The 21,489-nt window shown below is 40.9% G+C and overlaps 1 protein-coding gene and 1 pseudogene across 2 annotated transcripts in view; one reads left to right on the forward strand and one right to left on the reverse strand.

Moving 5' to 3' along the window:
- The window catches only part of Ttbk2 (tau tubulin kinase 2), a 118,853-nt gene that overhangs the window by 27,345 nt on the left and 70,019 nt on the right, over positions 1–21,489 (reverse strand). For both annotated transcript variants that reach the window (XM_028767143.1, XM_028767144.1), the window contains 3 exons: positions 15,811–15,876; positions 13,685–13,777; positions 12,333–12,458 (listed from right to left, as the gene is read on the reverse strand). In XM_028767143.1, the coding sequence (XP_028622976.1) occupies positions 12,333–12,458; positions 13,685–13,777; positions 15,811–15,876 (285 nt within the window). The remainder of the gene's footprint in view (positions 1–12,332; positions 12,459–13,684; positions 13,778–15,810; positions 15,877–21,489) is intronic.
- On the forward strand, positions 7,014–7,134 carry LOC114621013 (annotated as a pseudogene).

Genomic DNA, 21,489 nt, shown 5'->3' on the forward strand with positions numbered 1-21,489 from the left:
GGAAGGAAGGAAGGAAGGAAGGAAGGAAGGAAGGAAGGAAGGAAGGAAGGAAGGAAGGAAGGAAGGATGGATGGGGGGGGGACTGGGTACACCCAGGATTTTCCAAATCAAGGTTCTCATGAATTCTTTTAAATCTTTCCATCACATTATTGTCACTTGTGTATGTGATGATGTGCGTGTGGTATAAGCTACCACATTCAGTTTAAAGCAGCTTGTTTTTTGTTAAACTGGGATATACAATAAAATGAATTTTTAAAGCACATTATTCAAAACAGAAAGAACAATCAGAATGCTATTCTGAGTAATCTGAATATGCTATTTCTTTGTGATTTTAAAATGTTTATGTATTAGTTTTCAAATTTAACTAAAATGTGTTTTCAAAGTAATGTTGTTCAATACCTAACCATGTGCAGCCCACAAAGATGTTTGATGCTCATTTCCATCCATCATGGGACACAGACCCAATGGATGACTACTCCTTCTTTCCACAAACTACAGTCAGTCAGTGTCATTTATCTCCATATAAAATTTCAATTTGCCATTTGAAAAAAAAAGGAAACAGGAGTTATCTGTAGTGTGATATATTGAGTTTCACTGAGGATCTTGATTTCTGTATTTTAATTGAATAAGTGCAAACTAATGGATGAACAGCACACTTATCCCAGAGAGTGCAGTGCCAATATTGCTTAGCTAACTCAAAGATCACTCAATGCAGAAGAAAATGACTCATTTTAGTGATACATAAGTAGATCAAACAGGTAAAAAATGCACATGGTTTTTGCTTCTCTGCTCTTTGAGGCATGGGGTATTTCGACCATATGGGAGCAAAATCTATAAGTTGTACTGTGTCCATCCTCTGGGGAACAGACCAGCAAAATAGAGGACAACGAAAGAAAAACGATTAGGAGGATACACAGCATTAGCTGTTTTCTTTTTTGTTTTTTGTTTTTCGAGACAGGGTTTCTCTGTGTAGCTCTGGCTGTCCTGGAACTCACTTGGTAGACCAGGCTGGCCTCAAACTCAGAAATCCGCCTGCCTCTGCCTCCCAAGTGCTGGGATTAAAGGCGTGCGCTACCACCACCCGGCCATAAGCTGTTTTCAAGGTTTCTGTTTTTAGTATTTTTAAAGTTTCTTTAATTTAAACTTTATGTGTATGAGCAATTGCCTGCATTTATTGTATGTGTACCATGTGTGCCTGGTACCTAAGGAGACCAGAAAAGGGCATGAGGTCCACTGGAACTGGAGTTACAGACAACTATGACTCACAAAGGTACTGAAGCACAGCCTAAACCACAGGGGTATAGCATGTACCTTGGATGTGGCTTTCATCACAGGGCAGACACAGCACAAAGCTTGAGTGTGAGTTTCTTTTATTATGGTGGCATTACGCAGCACTATCCTCTAAGCCCAAACAGTGGCATCTTAACCAGACCAGTAATGTCTGCTCAGAAAGCTCTTAGCTAGCTTGTTGACTGCTGCTGTTCCTTCACAGAAGAGTATTCAGTATAATTCTGGACAACATCCAGCCACTCCTCCCAGCTAGTTGTATGCAAACCTGTCCTAACTGCATGTGTCCCTGAGGGGAAGAGCTACAATGTATAGACTGAGGAAGACAAGGAGACATCATCATCCATATAGAGTGAAGATTTCCTTTCCAGTATAGCTGCCCTCAGACCACCATACTCTTGTCAGTCATCCTCAATCAGGTGCTGTGAGCAAGCCAAACAAAGCAAGCTTACAGGCCCTCAGCAGGAACTCCAGTGAAACCAAACTCTGGTTTGTCAATGACATTGGTTAGTCTTCTCCCATGGAGAAAATTCTCATGACAGATCAGAAATCTGTTAGTTTTTATGCTTTATGGTATGAAGAAAATCAGTAAACAGAAGAAAATGTTAGAAGAATAAAAAATGGAAGTATTTTCAGTAAAGAAGAACTTATATATAAAGGTTGAGACAGCTACATGTTTCTCCAGAATAGAAAAGGAAGCTGAAAGGAAGGCCCCTGTATGGTCTCAGTGCCCACGCTGGAAGTGTCACTGAAGGCTGAGTGACTGGTGTTCTCCTCTAACAATCCAGGGTAAATCCACAGGAGGCAGGAGGTGGTATTTAGACCATCACATCTCATTAGTGATTTTCTCCTTGACAAACAACTGTTGCCCAGTGGCTCACTTCTGCACCTGCCTGCAGCCTATGGAGACAGGCCCAATATTATTTTAATCAGAAAATTAAATGATGGCTAAATATCTTTTTCTCTTTCTAGAATCAATCTGGAAGAAACTTCTCACTGGTTCTAGGCAATAGCTATCAAAATGCCTGAAAGCAGATCCTGGGTTCAATGTTGTGACTAGCCTTGGAGTCCAAAGGAAAAAGAGGGGAGAAATGATTTTGTGAGCCCATCAAGAGATTCTAATGGACTTTGATTTAGACATTTAAAAATATCCTGTGTTCTGGCTTCTTCTGGTTGCCTTTTTGTTTTGTTTTGTTTTGTTTTGTTTATTTTCGAGACAGGGTTTCTCTGTGTAGCCCTGGCTGTCCTGGAACTCACTCTGTAGACCAGGCTGGCCTCGAACTCAGAAATCCGCCTGCCTCTGCCTCCCAAGTGCTGGGATTAAAGGCATGCGCCACCACTGCCTGGCTGGTTGCCTTTACCTTTACCACTTCCTCGATTCTCCAGGCAGCAGTTGAGGAGGACTTCCACTTACACATAACTCTTGTAATGAGAATGGAACTAATGATGCACTCTTGAGGTCCTCTAGATAGACCCAATGGAGGCATATACTGCTGCTATACCCAAACCGCATTCAGCTGGAAGACGATCAGTCAGTGCCCCGATTCTGGAGCAGCAGTTAGGGTTACGTTGTGAGTTGGTGAAGATGAAAACAGGAGGTGAAATTTGGCTAGGACATATAGGGTAAAAAGACCCTCAAGAAAAATAAACAGGGGCTGGAGAGATGGCTCAGTGGTTAAGAGCACTGACTGCACTTCCAGAGGTCCTGAGTTCAAATCCCAGCAACCACATGGTGGCTCACAACCATTTGTAATGAGATCTGATGCCCTCTTCTGGTGTGTCTGAAGACAGCTACAATGTATTCATATATAATAAATAAATAAATCTTAAAAAAAAGAAAAAAAAAAGAAAAGAAAAGTAAACAGGAGCCGGGCAGTGGTGTCACACGCCTTTTGATCCCAGCACTTGGGAAGCAGAAGCAGGTGGATTTCTGAGTTTGAGGCCAGCCTGGTCTATAGAGTGAGTTCCAGGATAGCCAGGGCTATACAGAGAAACCCTGTCTCGAAAAAACCAAAAAAAAAAAAAAAAAAAAAAAAAAAAAAGAAAGAAAAGAAAAAAAGAAAAAAAGAAAAGTAAACAGGTTCTCTCTTGGGTAGAAAGCCAGACATGCCCCTGTATTTCTAGGTGGTCTCATTTTGGCCAGGCTCTAGAGATTCGAAAAGGGACTTCAATCTGTGATCCAGTTCCTACATGATTTTAGGAAAACCTTTGCAGGGCAATACAATGTTGAAATAGAAGTTTGTTAAGCAAAAACTTCTGATCAAGAGTATAGAACTCCTACCCTGGGTAGAAACTCAATTTTCCATTTGGGTTAGGTCAATTCTCTGGCCAGGGGACGACCCTGAAGAAGGAAGCACCGCCTTAAGCTAAAGAGCTAATTCCTTGTGTTGGGGCCTCTTTCAGAGACTCATAGTGATCATCTTCACCAAACAATCAATCCCTGGTCACTTTCTGTCTCTAAAGACTTCAGAAAGTCAGCATGGTTGAGTCTAAAAAAAAAAAAAAAAAAAGGAGAAGAAAGAAAGAAAGAAAGAAAGAGGGGCTGGAGAGATGGCTCAGTGGTTAAGAGCACTGACTGCACTTCCAGAGGTCCTGAGTTCAAATCCCAGCAACCACATGGTGGCTCACAACCATCTGTAATGAGATCTGATGCCCTCTTCTGGTGTGTCTGAAGACAGCAACAGTGTATTCATATATAATAAATAAATAAATCTTTAAAAAAAAAAAAAAAAAAGAAAGAAAGAAAGAAAGAAAGAAAGAAAGAACAAAATGTGTAATAAAAAAGAAGATATGGTAAAACCTCTGCCTCCCCTCCACCTCCATCAAAGAAGGCTAGCCTGCCAAGGATTAATATTCCATAATCTCTCCCTATCTTATAAAAGAACTTTAAAAGAAATTAAAATTTTTTTGTTGTTGTTTTGTTCTTGTTGAGACAGTGTCTCACTATATAGCCATGATGGCCTAGAACTTGCTATGTATGTAAGGCCAGCTCTCAACTCACAGCTCTCAACTCTACCTCTGCCTCCCAAGTGCTGGGTGGGATTAAAGGCATGAACAACTATGCCTTGCTAGAAATTCAAATATGTTAATCTCACCTACTGGTAGAATTTCTGCTTACCCAAAGATCTTGCTGCATCCCCATAACATAATGACCCCTTCTTCCTTCCTGAAGGGGTAGGGAGGCAGGGAGACAGGAAGACAGGCAGGCAGGGGGTATCTCTGTGAATTCTAGGCCAGCCTGGTCTTCATAGACTTCATAGCTAGTCAAGGTTACATTGAAAGACCTTGTTTCAAACAAGTAAGCAAGCAAGCAAACAAACAAAAAGTTTAGCTCAAGGAATTACTTCTGAGGGATAGAGAGATGGTTCAGTGGTTATGAGCACTGGTTGCTTTTCCAGAGGTATTGAGTTCAATTCCCAGCGACTACATGGTGGCTCACAACCATCTGTAATGAAATCCAATGCCCTCTTCTGTCATGCAGGTGTACATGCAAAAAGAGTGCTCATATACATAAAATATGCAAATAAAGAAATCCTTTAAGAAATTACTCCTATGTAGTAGAAAATGGAAGAAACTGGAGAAAACCTCTGGGCTGATGCCATTTTAAGTAATGATAAGTAATGTTAAGGCGCAGGGGCACTGCAGGAGCCTGAACTGACAACATTAAGCCCCATCACACAAGTACAGTGAGAATGAAAGGAGAGAGAAGGTCACAGGGGTAGGGACAAGAAATGACCCACTCCACACTTATATCTAAGTCAAGGCCATCATTGTCTCGATCTTCCTGGCCACTCTACTGCAAGCAGAACTTGACCAGGGTGACTGAGTTCCGGCTAGTAAGCCAAAATGTTACAAACTGCTATTTTGAGGCTTGATAGGAGTAATTTCTTTTTTTTTTTTTGGTTTTTCGAGACAGGGTTTCTCTGAGTAGCCCTGGCTGTCCTGGAACTCACTCTGTAGACCAGGCTAGCCTCGAACTCTCGAACTCAGAAATCCGCCTGCCTCTGCCTCCCAAGTGCTGGGATTAAAGGCGTGCGCCACCACCGCCCGGCTAGGAGTAATTTCTTAAAAGACAATACTTGCTCTTCCCCTGACTACAGAGCCTGTATGCACAGGAAACCACGTGAGAGTTGCCTAGCAAAGCCACAACAAACTGACTTGTGTGTAACAGAATCAAGAAATCTATGTAGTACTCAGACACACACTACCTCTTTTCTTTCCATTACACTGCCTCAACATCTTCCCAACTCAAGTCTCCTTTGCTTTATTGGAATTCATACAGCTGAAAGGCTATCCTCTTAAAATACAAACAGGGAACTGGTGAAATGGATCAGCTGATAAAAACTCTACTGTCTAAGCCTGACAGTAGAGTTTGATCTTTGGACTCCACATGTAAAAGGAGAAAGCCATCTCCCACACTTTGTTCTTTGATCTATACATGCATCTTGGTATGTATCCTCCCTTACATATAAATATGTAAATTTAAAAAGAAACACAAAACAGATCAACATATCCCTGGGAGTTTTTGTAGTTGTCATTTTTTAACACTTTTTTTTTGTTTTTTTGTTTTTTTGAGACAGGGTTTCTCTGTGTAGACCTGGCTATCCTGGAACTCACTCTGTAGACCAGGCTGGCCTCGAACTCTTTTAACATTTTCAAGGCTTCTTATTCACTTAGAATAAAATTCAAACTTCTTGAAACAGTTTATAAAGCCCCACAGCATCTGGCTTCCAACCTAATCTCAAGGCATTTACTCCCTTCATTTACAATACTGAGCTCTCATTTCAATCCCCTTCTTACTTCATAATTTAAGCATATGCTGGCATCTGCCTGTAACACTCTTTCTCTTCATTTTCTTCTCCACAGGACCAACACAGTCCACATTTGGGGTGTGAGGGTGCTACCCTAGTCACACATTATCAGGAATTGGGGATTTAGATTAGTAGCAGAGTACTTACTTAGCAAAGGCAAGGCATTGTGTTGGTCCCAGGGGGTAAAACAACAACAAACCCAACCCCGCCCCCCAAACCACAAAACCAAACAGACAAAACAAATTTCAGAATCACAGAATCCCACAATTGTTGTCAATTCCCCAAAGTAAGAGCTAAGACATTTTGGTGTAGCTTCTATTTAATGGGTATATTCCTGTATCCCAGAACCTAGGAAGAAGAGGCAGGCAGATCTTTGAGTTCAAGGCCAGTCTTATCTACTTAGTGAGTCCCATGAAAGCCAGAGTTACACAATGAGACCCTGTCTCAAAAAACAAAACAAAAAATGTTTGTTTCTATACTTATATTTATATACTTTTTCCTTATATTTCCTGTTCAAAGAACAAAAGCAATAATCCCAATGTAAGACTCAATTTACTCAATGTCTACTGAAAATATTGGTGCTAGCATTAGACTTAAAAGAAGAAATGCATCTGGGGAGATGGTTCAGGGGTTAAAGTGCTGGCCATGGAAGTGTGAAGATTAGAGAGTTCCGATCCCCACATACAGACTGCCTTTCTGTAATGAGTGCTCAGGGAGTGGAGACAGGGATCCCTGGGACAAATGGGCTAGCTAAACTAGCATTATTGGTTAGCTCTGGGTTCATTTGAGGGACCCTGCTTCCCAACATCGGCCTTAGGCTTCCACATGCAGCTTCTACTCACATATACACATATACACATATACATGAGAGAGAGGAGAAAAAACAATCTTGTTTCTCTAGGACTTAAACAGATAGGACCCTGATACTGGACAAAGAGACATCTTGTTGGTGGTGGTGTTCTTATATCAGTCAGGCAGTCTTTGTTCATCCTAGCTTGATGTATGACTTGGTAGTCAATATGCCTAGGACTCAAAAATATCAAATCAAATCAAATCAAATCAAATCAAATCAAATCAAATCAAATCCAAGCAGCACAATGCAGGAGGAAGACAGAGACCTGTGGAACACCATGCCACCCACAGACCTGCCCTCCAGCACATGACACAGATGGTCCATAAACACACTATTGCCACCACACCTCACCACTGAGCTGGGCTTGGAGAATGTCAACAGCAGAAGCCACCACAGTGTGCGAGCATGTGGTGGTCAGATGGGAGAGAAAGAGAAGTGGAGCAGCCTGAGCACTATGAAGAGAGCTGGAGCTGGAGACTCGAGGGTGGAGAGGAGGAGCCTGCTGTGAGTGGCACCATCACCTGGGGCCATGCTGAGGTCCCACTGAGGGCCACGTCTGAATCTGAGGCTACACCAGCTTCAGGGGTCAGTGTCAATGTCTGCGGCTCATATTACTACTAAAGAACATGGGGCTGTCCCTGGTCAAGGCAGCCACTGGGGACTATGTAGATGTCCAGGGTGTGTGTATCACTGGCCCCATACCTCACTGGACACAGCACTCTGGGGAGTTGGCCCTATCTCTTGTAGCACTCTGGAGAATGGGCCCTAAGCCTTGCCCATGTAGCACAGTGGAGCTCCTGAGTAGAAAGGAAGGGGTTGGGAAGGAGGGGGAGGAGATACCTACCCCCTTTCCCCACTCCCTTTCCCTTCACCACTTGCAGCAGTTGGGAAAGCTGGTCCTGGGGTCACGAGAGCCTATGAGCTGCCCCTGCCTCTCACTGGCTGCAGGCTGCAGCACTAGGGACAGTAGGCTCAGCACCTTGCTTAGGCAGACAGTAGAGCTGGCCCAGGTCTAGGGGACCAGTAAGCTAGTCTTGAAGACAGAGAGAGAGTTGGTCCACATATGGCAGTTGGGAGAACTGACCCTGGGGTCATGAGAGCTGGTAAGCTGGCCTTGCCCCTCACCGGCTGCAGCACAGTAGAGCTGGTTTTGGTGGAGAGGGCAGAGGTGAGCCAGCTCTCCAAGGGTGAGAATAAGGTGGTGTGGGTGCAGAGGTGATACCCTCCCCAACACCCTCTTGCCACCTGCAGTGGCAAGCTCTCTTGCTAGGAGAGCTAGCCCTATGTCTAGCCTGGGCAACACAGTGGAGCTGGTCCTGATGGCAAAGGTGCTGGTGAGTCAGCCCTAAGGGTGTGAGAGTGGTAGAGGCTGGCCCAGCCCCTCACCAGATGCAACACTTGGAGAGTGGGCCTGGAACCTTGACCGTAGCACAGTGGAGCTGGCTCTGGAGGTGCATGGCCCAAGGGCTGGAGAGATAAAAGACTCTGCCTCCTGAGGGCAGCATTGAGGAACCTAGCTGGAGCAGTGCTGGAGAGAGCACCCTGGTAATGCAGATAAGGCTGAGCAGCTAGCTTAGCTACCACCCAGGCCCAGATCCAGGGATCTCAACTGGCCCACCCCAAAATCTGTATCATCTGAAAATGGTTGGGACATGTGAAAGGGCCAGTCCTGCGGTTCCAAATCTGCAGGATCCGACACAGGATAAATGAGAGGCATCCCGATGAGGACCCAGTATTGATGGTGTCACAGAAGCCAGGGATCTTGAACCAGACCAATGACTCATTTCAATGAACATTTGCAAGTGAAGATGTGTGGACAGAGGGACATACTGTGGGATACACTGGGATATACTATAGCTTTCATAATGATTTTCTATGTTTTTTTTTTTTAATTGTTGTCTGTGTTTTTTTATTTTGGGGCGAGGATGCAAGGACAAAGGGCAGATATGGGGGGACAGGGAGATGAGTAGGCCTGGGGTGCACATTGTGAAACTCACAAAGAATCAATAAAAAGTAAAACAAAACAAAACCCAACTTGACAGGAATATAGACTCAGAATGTAGATACTAAGTATTGCATTGATGTAATTTCCTAAAGCTACACACAACACTCTCACTTCTTGGTTGTTGAAACAGTGTTACACCGGGCGGTGGTGGTGCAGGCCTTTAATCCCAGCACTTGGGAGGCAGAGGCAGGAGATTTCTGAGTTCGAGGCCAGCCTGGTCTACAGAGTGAGCTCCAGGACAGCCAGGACTACACAGAGAAACCCTGTCTCGAAAAACCAAACCAAACCAAACCAAACCAAACCAAACCAAACCAAACCAAACCAAACCAAAAAACTGTACACTAACATGCCCAGCCCAGGAATGAACTACAGATTGAATTCAACTATATGGAAAGCATTAGTTCACAAGAACATTCAAATTCAAAATACTCTTCTCAGAGAATGAATGAAGATGATAACACTGCTCTGTAAAAGCAGCAAGAGGCCGGTTGTGGTAGTGCACACAGGTAGGATTTGCTGAAGGATGCAGAGGCAGGAGGATCACGAGTTTGAGGCCAGCCTGGGCTATACATTTTGCCGGGCAGTGCCAAGGCCAGCCTGGTCTACAGAGTGAGTTCCAGGACAGCCAGGGCTACACAGAGAAACCCTGTTTCAAAAAACTAAAAAAAAAAAAAAAAAAAGCAAGAGAGTAAGGCTGAAAAGCTCACATCTTCTTAAAAACTGATGTCACATTGACACAGGTCACTAAAACACCCAGCCAATCACATCGCCGCTCCTCACTTACCCTCTCCTGTCACCTGTTCTCTCCCACTCATTGCTTATGAAACAGCAGAGAACATAAAAGAATCACATTATATACACTGTATGAAACAAAAATACCCTATCTACTCCACCCCTCCCCAAGTAAAAAATAACCATACTTTGTTCTATTACTGACAGAGATGGCCCTTAGAGAATATCAAAATGAAAAACTTATAATGTGAATCATCTTCATTTCAGAAGAAAGTATATAAAATGCAAATATAAGAGGAATACTTCAAGGGCTGGTGAGATGACTCAGCAGTTAAGAACACTTACTGTTCTTCCAGAGGAGTGGTTTGATTCCCAATACCCACAAGGTGGCTCACAACCATCTGTGACTCCAGTTCTAAGGTGTACTGGCTAATTTTATGAAATCTGCTACAAGCTAGAGTTACCTGAGGGAAAGCAGCCTCAAATGAGAAAATGCTTCTGTAAGATGGCACTGCAGGTAAGCTTGTAGATCATTTTCATAATTAGGGATTGATGTGGGAAAGCCAGCCCATTGTGAGTAGTGCCACCCCTCAGCTGGTGGCCCTTGATCTATAAGAAAGTAGGCTGAGCAAGCCAGGAAGAGTAAGCAAGTCAGCAGCACTCCTCAATGGCTCCTGCATCAGCTCCTGCCTCCAGGTTCCTGTCCTGTTTGGGTTTCTGTCCTGACTGTCCTTCCTTTGATGATGAACAGTGATATGGAAGTATAAGCCAAATAGACTTTTTTTTCCCCAAGTTGCTTTGGTCATGGTGTTTCACCATGGAAATAGTAACCCAAACTAAAGCCCAAACCAACTCTTTCCTGACCTCAGCAGACACCAGACATAGACATACATGTAGGCAAAATATCCATTATATATAAAATAAATATTTTAATGTGGGGAAAAAGGACACCTTTGCTGGGTATGTTAGCTTAAATATGCTTGGGCCAGGGAATTGCACTATTAGGAAGCATGGCCTTGTTGGAGGAAGTGTGTCACTGTAGGGGTGGGCTTTGAGGCCCTCCTTCTAGCTACTTGCAAGACAGTCTTCTATTTGTCTTTTGGAACAAGATGCAGAACTCTTAGTTCCTCCAGCATCATACTTGCCTGGATGTTATGCTTCCTGCCATGATAATAATGGACTTAACCCCAGAACCTGTAAACCAGCCCTAATTAAATATTGTCCTTCATAAGAGTTGCAGTGGTTATAGTCTCTTCACAGCAGTAAAACTCTAGCTAGGATACTGGATATAGTGGCAACAACAGTCTGATCCCAGCCCTTTGGAAGACTAAGTCAAGAGAACTGCAAATCGGAAGCCACTGAGCTACATAGTTGAGACTGTTTCAAAGAGAGAGTCTCTGTTGCCAGGCAGTGGTGGCGCATGCCTTTAATCCCAGCACTTGGGAGGCAGAGGCAGGCGGATTTCTGAGTTCAAGTCCAGCCTGGTCTACAGAGTGAGTTCCAGGACAGCCAGGGCTACACAGAGAAACCCTGTCTCGAAAAACCAAAAAAAAGAGAAAAAACTCAAATACAATATTATCTCAATTTGTTAGATAATCTGTGTAATTTATTATATCAATAGCCATATGGGAAAAAGTTTGCTCACTTAGGTCTTTCAGACCCAAGGTTTGTTGACTCTCTGCTTTATATTCTGTCTATACCTTAAATAACAGCTGTAATTTCACAAAGAAATAATTACTATATGAAAATAATTTCAGTTTGGGACAGGCAAGAACATTGACAACACTTTAAAATTTAAAACTTTCAACAGCAAGCAGCAGAGTTCAATGGAAATAAAATTATGTTCTAATATATGTTATTATTACTCTCTATGGGGCTGCATTAATGCTTTCAGGAGTACAACTGTTTGTGCATTAAGCTTTGACGATGTTCTCTCTGTAACAAAGACAATTTAAGGCAAACTTAGCTGAACTTTGGAAAGGCTCATTAACTGCTACCTTACAGAATTAATTCAGGGGTCACAGATGAACAAAGCCAGTAACATTTACTGACTGCCAGCCAACAGCACAGACAGCCTTCAACAGATATATAATCTAGTTGTACAGTTTCTTCTGGTCAAGAAAGTGCTATAAAATTTATTATCATACTCTATATCAGTGGTTCTCAACCTTCCTAAAGCTGGACACAACCCTTTAATTCAGTTTCTCATGTTGTGGTGACCCCCCAACCATAAAATTATTTTCATTGCTATTTCATGACTGTAATTTCTCTGTTATGAATCATAATGTAAATATCTGTGCTTTCCAATGGTCTTAGATAACCACTGGGCAGGGGTCATTTGACACCCCCCTCTCAAGTCGCAAACTAGGTAAACCATGTAAAGAAATGAAAAATGTGTTACCTAATAAATCTGACTAATGAAGTAAATTCATCCAAAGGACTCTCTCTCATTCTCTGTCTCATACATTTGCACACATTCCACACCACCATCATCATGTTAATTTCACATTTCTTAGGCTATATTAAAATAATGTTACTCTAGGCACCTTTCAAACTTAATTCTAACATTCTTAAATCTATAATGAGTAAAAGCAAAGGCTAACAGAAAGAAAAATCAATGTACATAACTCATAAAGATGGTTACCTGGTAGTCTGGTTTTGTAAAATAATCCAAAGAGGAAATATGGTCAAGAAAGGTGCTGAATTCTGGAGGGAGGTGTTTCAGCATGAGCCTGTGGTCATACCTCTCCTTAATGGAGCCTACTTGCTCCTGCAAGGTAAAAAGAACAGGAACAAAAGTCAGCTTTTTTCGGAAGCCATGGATTACACGCTGACAATTAACAACATCAGAGTGGAGCAGGCTATGGAATCAATGTGCTATAAAGTACAAAGTGAGGGTCAGTGCTCACTAACGGCTTTACACACAGTGCTGCAAAATGAGAAGGGAAGACAGTATAATGCAGAGCTAACATTAACATGGAGTCTGTGCCCGTCAACTGCTAGCCCCTAAGAGTTCTTTAAACTGGGTCTACTATCCTTCATCAACATAGTATTTCTAGTTTTCCAAACAAAATAAGCTAATAATTAAAAAATAAAATCTACAATTCACATCAGAAGAAATTCTGTTCTTACAAAATGTATCCTCAATATACATAAAAAATCATAATTATCTCTCTAATATCAGTTCACAGAAAGAAATGTATATATTGTAATATAATGAAGTTGCTCAGAGTTTAATTTCATATATAAGTGGATTTCCTTAAAAACTTGAAGTAGGGTTTACAACTAAACTAATACTCAAATATAAGAATTATATACCTATGTGAGGGGTATGTGTGATTTTTTTTTTTTATAGTGCTAGGAATTAAGTCCAGGAACTTACACATGCTAGGGATACTGTGCCACTAAATCACATCCTCGTCTGGTCTGCATGATCTCTCAATACAAGAAGCCATTATATAGTATTTACTAATTATATTTTCTTTTTCTTTTTTTTTGAGACAGGGTTTCTCTGTGTAGCCCTGGCTGCTGTCCTGGAACTCACTCTGTAGACCAGGCTGGTCTCAAACTCAGAAATCCACCTGCCTCTGCCTCCCAAGTGCTGGGATTAAAGGCGTGCGCCACCACCACCCAGCTTCTCTAATTATATTTTCAATGAAGAAATTTTGTTTAGTTTTGGTTTTTTGTTTTTCAAATAAGAGTTTCTCTGTGTAGCCCTGGGTGTGCTGTTCTGAAACTCACTTCATAGACCACACTGGCCTTAAACATACAGAGAGTTCTTTAAAGGATCTACTATCCTTCATCAACATAGTATTTCTAGTTTTCCAAACAAAATAAACTGGTAATTAAAAACTAAAAGTTACAATTCACATCAGAAGAAATGCTGCCTCTGCCTCCTGAGTACTAGGATCAAAGGCGTGCACCATCAATTGCCTGGATTAAGGATAAATATTTATTCTTTCCCCTATCAAAATTGACCTTATGATTCAAAATTACCTTGTCCTTTATTTTCCTCCAAGGCAGTTGACCAACCACAAACTCCACCAACATGTAGAATAAAGACCAAAGGTCATCATGTCTCCCCATTTCCTTGAGAAATAAAAGAGAATTCATTCATATTATATTACCAATTCTTCTGAGTGCATCACATTGCTTAAAGCCATTAAATATACTTCCTATAAATATCATCTGGTAAACATCTGTATGTCTGCATAGGTACATATCAATCCAAATGCACAATATATATACCAAGAAATGTTTTGATATAAATATCCTACCTAGAGATGTATTTCATTGGTAGAGTACTCGTTGAGTATGTGCAAGACCTTGGGTTATATTCCCAACACCACAAAACCCAGCCACCGCCAAGAAGCAAAAACAACATAGGCTGGATGAGACGCACACAGTTAGAGGAATAACTGCCTAACATGCATAAGGCCCTGGGGTCTGATACCCAGTACCACATAAAACAGGGTGAGGCAGTGCATGCTATAATCCCTGGACATGGGAGGAAGATGAGGGATCAGAAGTTCAAGGCCATCCTTCCTATTTAGTAAGTTTGAAGCCAGCCTAAAACTTAAAGAGATCCTATCTCAAAAATCAACCAATAAAAAAACCCCTCTAAAACCAAGAAATGCTGACAATTCAATTAATAATTTACTAATTAATAGTGCTTTAAGAAGTAAGGGATGCTGGGTGGTGGCGGCGCATGCTTTTAATCCCAGCACTTGGGAGGCAGAGGCAAGCGGATTTCTGAGTTCCAGAGTTCGAGGCTAGCCTGGCCTACAGAGTGAGTTCCAGGACAGCCAGGGCTACACAGAGAAACCCTGTCTCGAAAAACTAAAAAAAAAAAAAAAAAGGTAAGGGAAAGGGCTGGAGAGGTATCTCAGAGGTTAAGAGCACCGAATACTCTTCCAGAAATCCTAAGTTCAATTCCCAGCAACCACATTGTGGCTCACAACCATCTGTAATGGGATCTGATGCCCTCTTCTGGTGTGTCGGAAGACAGCTACAATGTGCTCAAATAAATAAATAGATCTTAAAAAAAAAAAAAGAAGAAGAAATAATAGGAATGTAGCTCAATGGTAGACTATTTGCCTACCAAGAAAAAGGCCCTAGACTTCACTGCCGGCATTGCAAAATTTTTATTAATTCACTTATTTATTAATTTTTAAAATTTTGTCAACTTTTTAAATAAAAATGTTGCAAATAAAAGAATTCACACCCAAAGTAACCAGATCCAAAGACAATTTCTAAAAATAAAGATAAGAGTAATCCTAAAAGAATTATTTTTTCTTTCACTCAGAAATAAGAAAAAATAATGCTATATGGGCTTTTGTTTGCAGTGTGGGGTTTAAACCATGATAGTTAAAAGCTTTAAAACTGAGTTATAGGGCTGGAGAGATGGCTCAGTGGTTAAGAGCACTGACTGCACTTCCAGAGGTCCTGAGTTCAAATCCCAGCAACCACATGGTGGCTCACAACCATCTGTAATGAGATCTGATGCCCTCTTCTGGTGTGTCTGAAGACAGCTACAGTGTATTCATATATAATAAATAAAAAAATCTTTAAAAAAAAAAAAAAAAAAAAAAAAAAAAAAAAAAAAAAAAAAAAAAAACTGAGTTATATGTCCATGCCTTGTTACAAAAAAGAAAGGGCTTGATGCAAAAAAATTATTATATATTATAAAGAAAACAATCTCTGCATTCCATTAGACACTGACAGTATTATATCCACTATTAACTGTTTTCCCTCTCTGTTTGAGATGTGTGTGTGCTTGTGTAGGTCCTTATGTGCCATGGTAAGCATGCACAATCAGATAACTTGCTGGAGTTAGTTCTCTTCATCTACTATGTGGATTCCAAACATCAAACTCAGGTCGTCTGGATAGGCAGTTAAGTATCTTTACCTGATAAGCCATTTCAATGGCCCCACACCACAAATAATTTCTTAGACCAGAACTCAGGTATTTTATTTCTTCAAACATCTATAGTAAATGTGTAACTATGAAAGGGACACTCAGCTCCTGAGCACTTTTTATGCCTTTGAACTAAACTATGAAGATGTTGGTCTAATGCAAGCCATGAACATGCAGCTATAAAGACCCTGGATTAGATACATACCCTGTTCCGATGAGCATTGATTGATGCATAACGAACTGTCCCTCGAAAGCCTGCCACAGCACGAGGCTACAATAAACCACACAGTAATAAAAACTTAAACAGCAAAACATTTTTTAACACAGATGAACACATAAAGCATTGATAGAATATTACTATCATAATAAAATGTTATTTATAGTAATCTTATAGTGAAGCTAGAGAACAAATATCTCTAAGTCACAACTTAAAACATTTATGTTTTGCCGGGCGGTGGTGGCGCACGCCTTTAATCCCAGCACTTGGGAGGCAGAGGCAGGCGGATTTCTGAGTTCCAGAGTTCGAGACTAGCCTGGTCTACAGAGTGAGTTCCAGGACAGCCAAGACTACTCAGAGAAACCCTGTCTCGAAAAACCAAAAAAAAAAAAAAAAAAAAAAAAAACCCACTTATGTTTTAGTTATTTTACTTTGGTCCTCTTCTATCTATATCTTTAATTTCTATCTATTTGTTATTTATTTATTTGTTTGTTCGTTTGTTTATTTATTGAGAGAATGAGTGTGTGTGTGTGTGTGTGTGTTTGTGAGGGGGGAGGGAGGGAGAGACAGACAGACAGACAGACAGACAGACAGACATTCAGGGCAGGGGATGACAAATACGACAATGTGAGTGCGGATGCCAGAGGACAAGCTGCTTTAGGAACTGGTTCTCTCCTTCCACCATAAGGTCCTGAGGGTTGAACTTAGCTCATCAAGCTTGATGACAAGTGCCTCTCTTTGCTGATAAAGCCATCTCATAGGCTCATTCATCTACATTTTAAAAGTATGATGACATGATCGGCATTGAACTTGGAAGATGTAGCTCAGTGACAGTACAATTGCCTTCTATGTGCAAGGTTTTTGGTTTGATACCAAGAAATACACACACACCGTCGGATAGATGTGTTTATGAAATATACACAGCTCTGTACATTAAAAAAAATCAAATGTTTTCATTGACCTAGAATCATGCCAAGTAACAAAATCATAGCATACACATTAACACATGGGTACAAATAAGTGTAAGAATATGAAGAATCACTATATAACCTGAAATACCAATTTCACCATATCTTGAGTACTTTATTCAAACTTAATTTGAAAGAAGTTGTAACTGTACTTTGCCTGCACAAGCAATTTATGTCACCATATTTGGATGCTTACATTAGATAATGCAGGTGAAGCTAGTCACGAGCATGGCCTCGGGCAATGGACACCAAGTAAAGACCACATGTTACTTGGCTTACACGACTTTCTCTATCTTGCCTTCTTAAATCTACTATAGTTTCTTCTACCACCAATTTTTTTCTAGCTCAAAACTTTACGCTTGCTTTTCTTCAGACTGTCACCTCAATTCCTGTTTCTTGTGGCTAGCTCTTGTAACTAAAACCTCTGCTTAGAGCAGGTACCTACTCAGAAGTATTAATCGTCCTAATGTAGAACATAACTCCTTGCTTGCATTCTTTCACCTAAAGAAAAAGACACTTAAACACAAGAAGTATTATGAACTTCATATAGACATGTACGGAGAAGAAGCTCTTTTGGCATATCCCAGTCAAGATGTCAAATATACAAAGTGTTATGTTCAGCTGTGGTTTTCTGTGAGGTTCTCCATTTGCTATAAAGAGAAGCTTCTTTGATGAGGAGTGGTAGCTACACTTATCCATGGGCCTAAGGACAAGATTTAGAATGCAATAAAAAGGGTTGCTGGTCTAGCAAAGTGGCAGTAATCAATTCTTTTTTTAAAGGTCCACAGCCTCACTAGCCCAGGAAACTGACTAGGTTTCCAGTACTGGGAATGATTTCGATTTCTTTCCTGTTGAGTGGGCCTTAAGTCCAATTAGGCGGTTGTTGGTTGCCACTGACATGTGAGTGCCAATTCTCACACCTTTATGCATATCTTGCCATGATGGTGATTGCTGTGGTTCATGGTGTTGCAGTTGGGTAGGACTGTTTAATTGTTTCCCTCCCTTGGCAGCTTGCATTGTAATTTTTGGAGCCATGGAAGGGACTAGGGATTAAGACTAGAGATTAATAGTGGGAATCCCAATCTCAGCAGACGTATCCTCATCACAGCTTCTACAGCTATGGCTCATGGAGTATCATGGAAGGGTCAGAATACCAGTAAGTAGGCTGTGAAACAGCCCCTTATAAAGATGGCTACATAAATAAGACTGGAACAAGAGCAACATCAATGGGTATATTAAAGCGGAATGGGAATATTTCACGGGGTTCCCACCCCAGACAACGAACTAAAGGCAACTACTGACTGCTCACCTAGGGATGAGCCCCTAACTGGCCATCCAATGCAGAGTGGCCAGACTTGAGGCCATAGTCACACAAACAACAAAAACAGATTCGACGGACTGTGTACACATATACACATGTATGTGACAAATATAATAAAAGAAAAAGAGGCTATCTCAAGGCTACCCTTGAGCAAGGGTTAAGGGAGAACAGCTGGCAGGGTCTGAAGGAAGAAAGAAAGAAGAGATGTGAAGTAAGCCTCTTTCAATTAAAAACATTTTTTAAAAAATTCATAAAAAAGAAACACAAAGAAAAACAACTGCCAGGCAGTGGTGGCATATGCCTTTAATTCCAGCATTTGGGAAGCAGAGGCAGGTGGATTTCTGAGTTCGAGGCCAGCATGGTCTACAGAGTGAATTCCAGGACAGCCTGGCCTATACAGAGAAACCCTGTCTCGAACCCCCCCCCCCAAAAAAAAAGCTATAATGAAAAATGCCAACTGATAGAGACAGAATCATAATAACATTCAAAACATTGAAAATGCTAAAAGCAAACACAGGAGAAACACTTCAGGATATAGATACAAGCATAGGAAATAGTCCCAAGAACTGGCACATGGGTAACACAGGTAACTTGAAACCAAAAGGCTTCTGCACAGCAAAGGAATGATCCACGCAAAGAACAGACACCTACAGAGTGAGAAAACAATCTCTGCAGCCATACCTCAAACAAAGGGCTAACATTTTGACTACATAAAGAATTACAAAAATATTAAGTGAAAAAATTCCTACTTGCCAATCAATAAATGGGGCAATACTCTTTACAGACAGCTTTCAAAAGAACTGAAAATGGCAACAGGTATTTTAACGAGTGTCTAATATGGGGCTGTGAGGTGGCTCAGCAGTTAAGAATACTGGCTGCTCAGAACCCATATGTCTGCTCAAAACTGTCAATTCCAGTTCTAGAGAATCTACACCCTCTTTCTGGCCTCTGTGGTCACAAGGCAGGCATGTGTTATACATACAAGAGGCAAAACATCCACACAAATACAATGGAAATAAAAGTTTTTTAAAGTGTACCTGTAGCCATCATAGAAATGTAAATTAAAAAGACTCTGAGATTCTATCTTACCTCAGTAAGAATGACACCATCAAGAAAACAAAGACAACATAGGCTGGCAAGGGTTGTGGGGAGTGAGGGGAGAAAGAGGAACCCTTTATCTACTGTTGGTGGGAATGTAGTCTATTACAGCCACTATAGAAATCAGAAACAAGCTTCCACCAAAACCAAAATTAGAACTACCAGATGACCCAGCTAATTCATTCTTAGGCATATATCCAAAGGATTCAACATGCTACTCATATGTTTCAGTCTGTCCTTACATTTACTTTGTAGCTGAGAAGAACCTTGAACTTCTGATCCTCCTCCCAAGTGCTGGATCACTACCATGCCTGGCCTACATAATGCTTGGAGTCAAAACCAGGTTCTCATTGATCTACTAAAACATTCTTGCAGAAGTCAACAGTCAGTTCTCAGTGCCCAGTCACTTCTCTGTAATACCTAACAGGAATGACAACCTTACCATTGTTCATGAAGAACTTTCTTCACCTGGTTTCCAAGACAGTACTACTCTCTTGATTTTCCTCTTACATGACTGACATTACTTCTCATAGGTCCTGGCTGGTCCACGGTTTTTCCCTATCTATCACCAACACTGCTCGAAGTGTCCCAATGGCTCAGACCCAAGACCTCCTTCCCACTCTAGCTATACCTTCTTCCTAGGTAATCTTAACTAGTTCTTTTTTTTTTTTAAATGCTGCCCCCACATCTGGATCCAATGATTGAACCAAGGTCTAAGTTGACCACATTGCCCTTGAGTTTACTCTGTAGTCCGGAACAGAAATATTTTGAAATCCTTCTGCCAGCCAGGCAGTGGTGGTGCATGCCTTTAACCCCAGCACTTGGGAGGCAGAGGCAGGTGGATTTCTGAGTTTGAGGCCAGCCTGGTCTACAGAGTGAGTTCCAGGACAGCCAGGGCTACACAGAGAAACCCTGTCTTGAAAAACAGAAACAAAAAAACAAAAAAACAAAAAACAAAACAAAAAACCTTCTGCCTCAGCCTCCCATGGAATTACAGGCCACTGCAATTAGGTCCAGCTAAAGAAACTTAATCTACTTCTTTTTACTTAGCTTTGTTTCTAGATAGCCTCATAGCTTTGTTTTCATATTTTATTTAATTGCTGATATATTATCTCCTTAGAGGTCTTTCTCTCTAATCTAAACCTCCAAAATTATTTCTGTCCTCTGCCCAGCTCTATGTCAACACACAGAATTCTCTGTGTTATCACTGTACAAAATTATAGATTTAGGCCAGCTATGGTATAAATGTCTTCCATTTCAAGCACTTTAGAGGCCTGGGGTAGAAGAAAAAGATCAAGTTTGAAATCAGCCAAGGCTACATACTGAAAACCAGTCTCAACAATAAATAAATAAAATTTCTTATTTGTGTGTCATCTTTCTTTTCTACTAAAGTAACCTTAGCAAGGCTCTTGAAATTTTCTACCTATTATTGTTGCCTCAGTACCTTGATTGATGATTCATATATAATATATGCTCATTAAATACGTTTTATGAGTAAATCAACAATACCTTGATAATGTTCTAGAAACTAAACACCTAATATCTAGAAATGGAATTCAATGTATATCTAAGTCTAATAGGCTATAAATTGATCACTTGCTTTGCTAATATTAATACAAGCCATTACTATGGTTGAAAAAGGTTCTCTAAATTACCAGGCACATAAGATTCTCATATTCAATGCATACCTTTGACCCTAGCATTTGAGAGGCAAAGGCAGGCAGATCTCTGTGAGTTCAAGGCCAGTATGATCTATAAAGTGAGTTCCAGGAAAGCCAGAGCTACATAGTGAGACCCTGTCTCAAAAATATTCTAAAAGAAAAAAAGATTCTCATATGCCTAGACTTTAATTATAATTTTGCATATATGTATGCATAACTAGTTTGTACTTGGCTCAATCAAAATCAAAATGTTTTAACAAGTAGTTAACCTGATAGAAATGAAAATCACAATGAAAACCCAAGGTTAAATGAACTAAAAGTTTAAAGTAAACAACAGAAAAGTCACAATGGGAGATGAAGTACCAGCAAAACAATATGGAGAGTTGCCTGGCCCACTTCCCAGTTGGAAGTTGGTAAGCATTAGTTAAAAACAAAACATGCAAGCTCCTAGATATAGCTTTAAAGGCAAACAAATTAAATACTTTCAAGAAAATTTGTGAACATCCAATAAGAAAGATAAGGGTCTGTGGTATTCAAACCAAGACTGCTCTCTCCCATCACCTAGCTTGACTAAAGTGACTCCATTCCAAGTTGCTGCAGTCAGGAACATATGGCTAAA

This window comes from Grammomys surdaster, unplaced genomic scaffold (genome assembly GCF_004785775.1).
Source record: "Grammomys surdaster isolate TR1022 unplaced genomic scaffold, NIH_TR_1.0 170, whole genome shotgun sequence".
Classification (NCBI taxonomy): Eukaryota; Metazoa; Chordata; class Mammalia; order Rodentia; family Muridae; genus Grammomys; species Grammomys surdaster.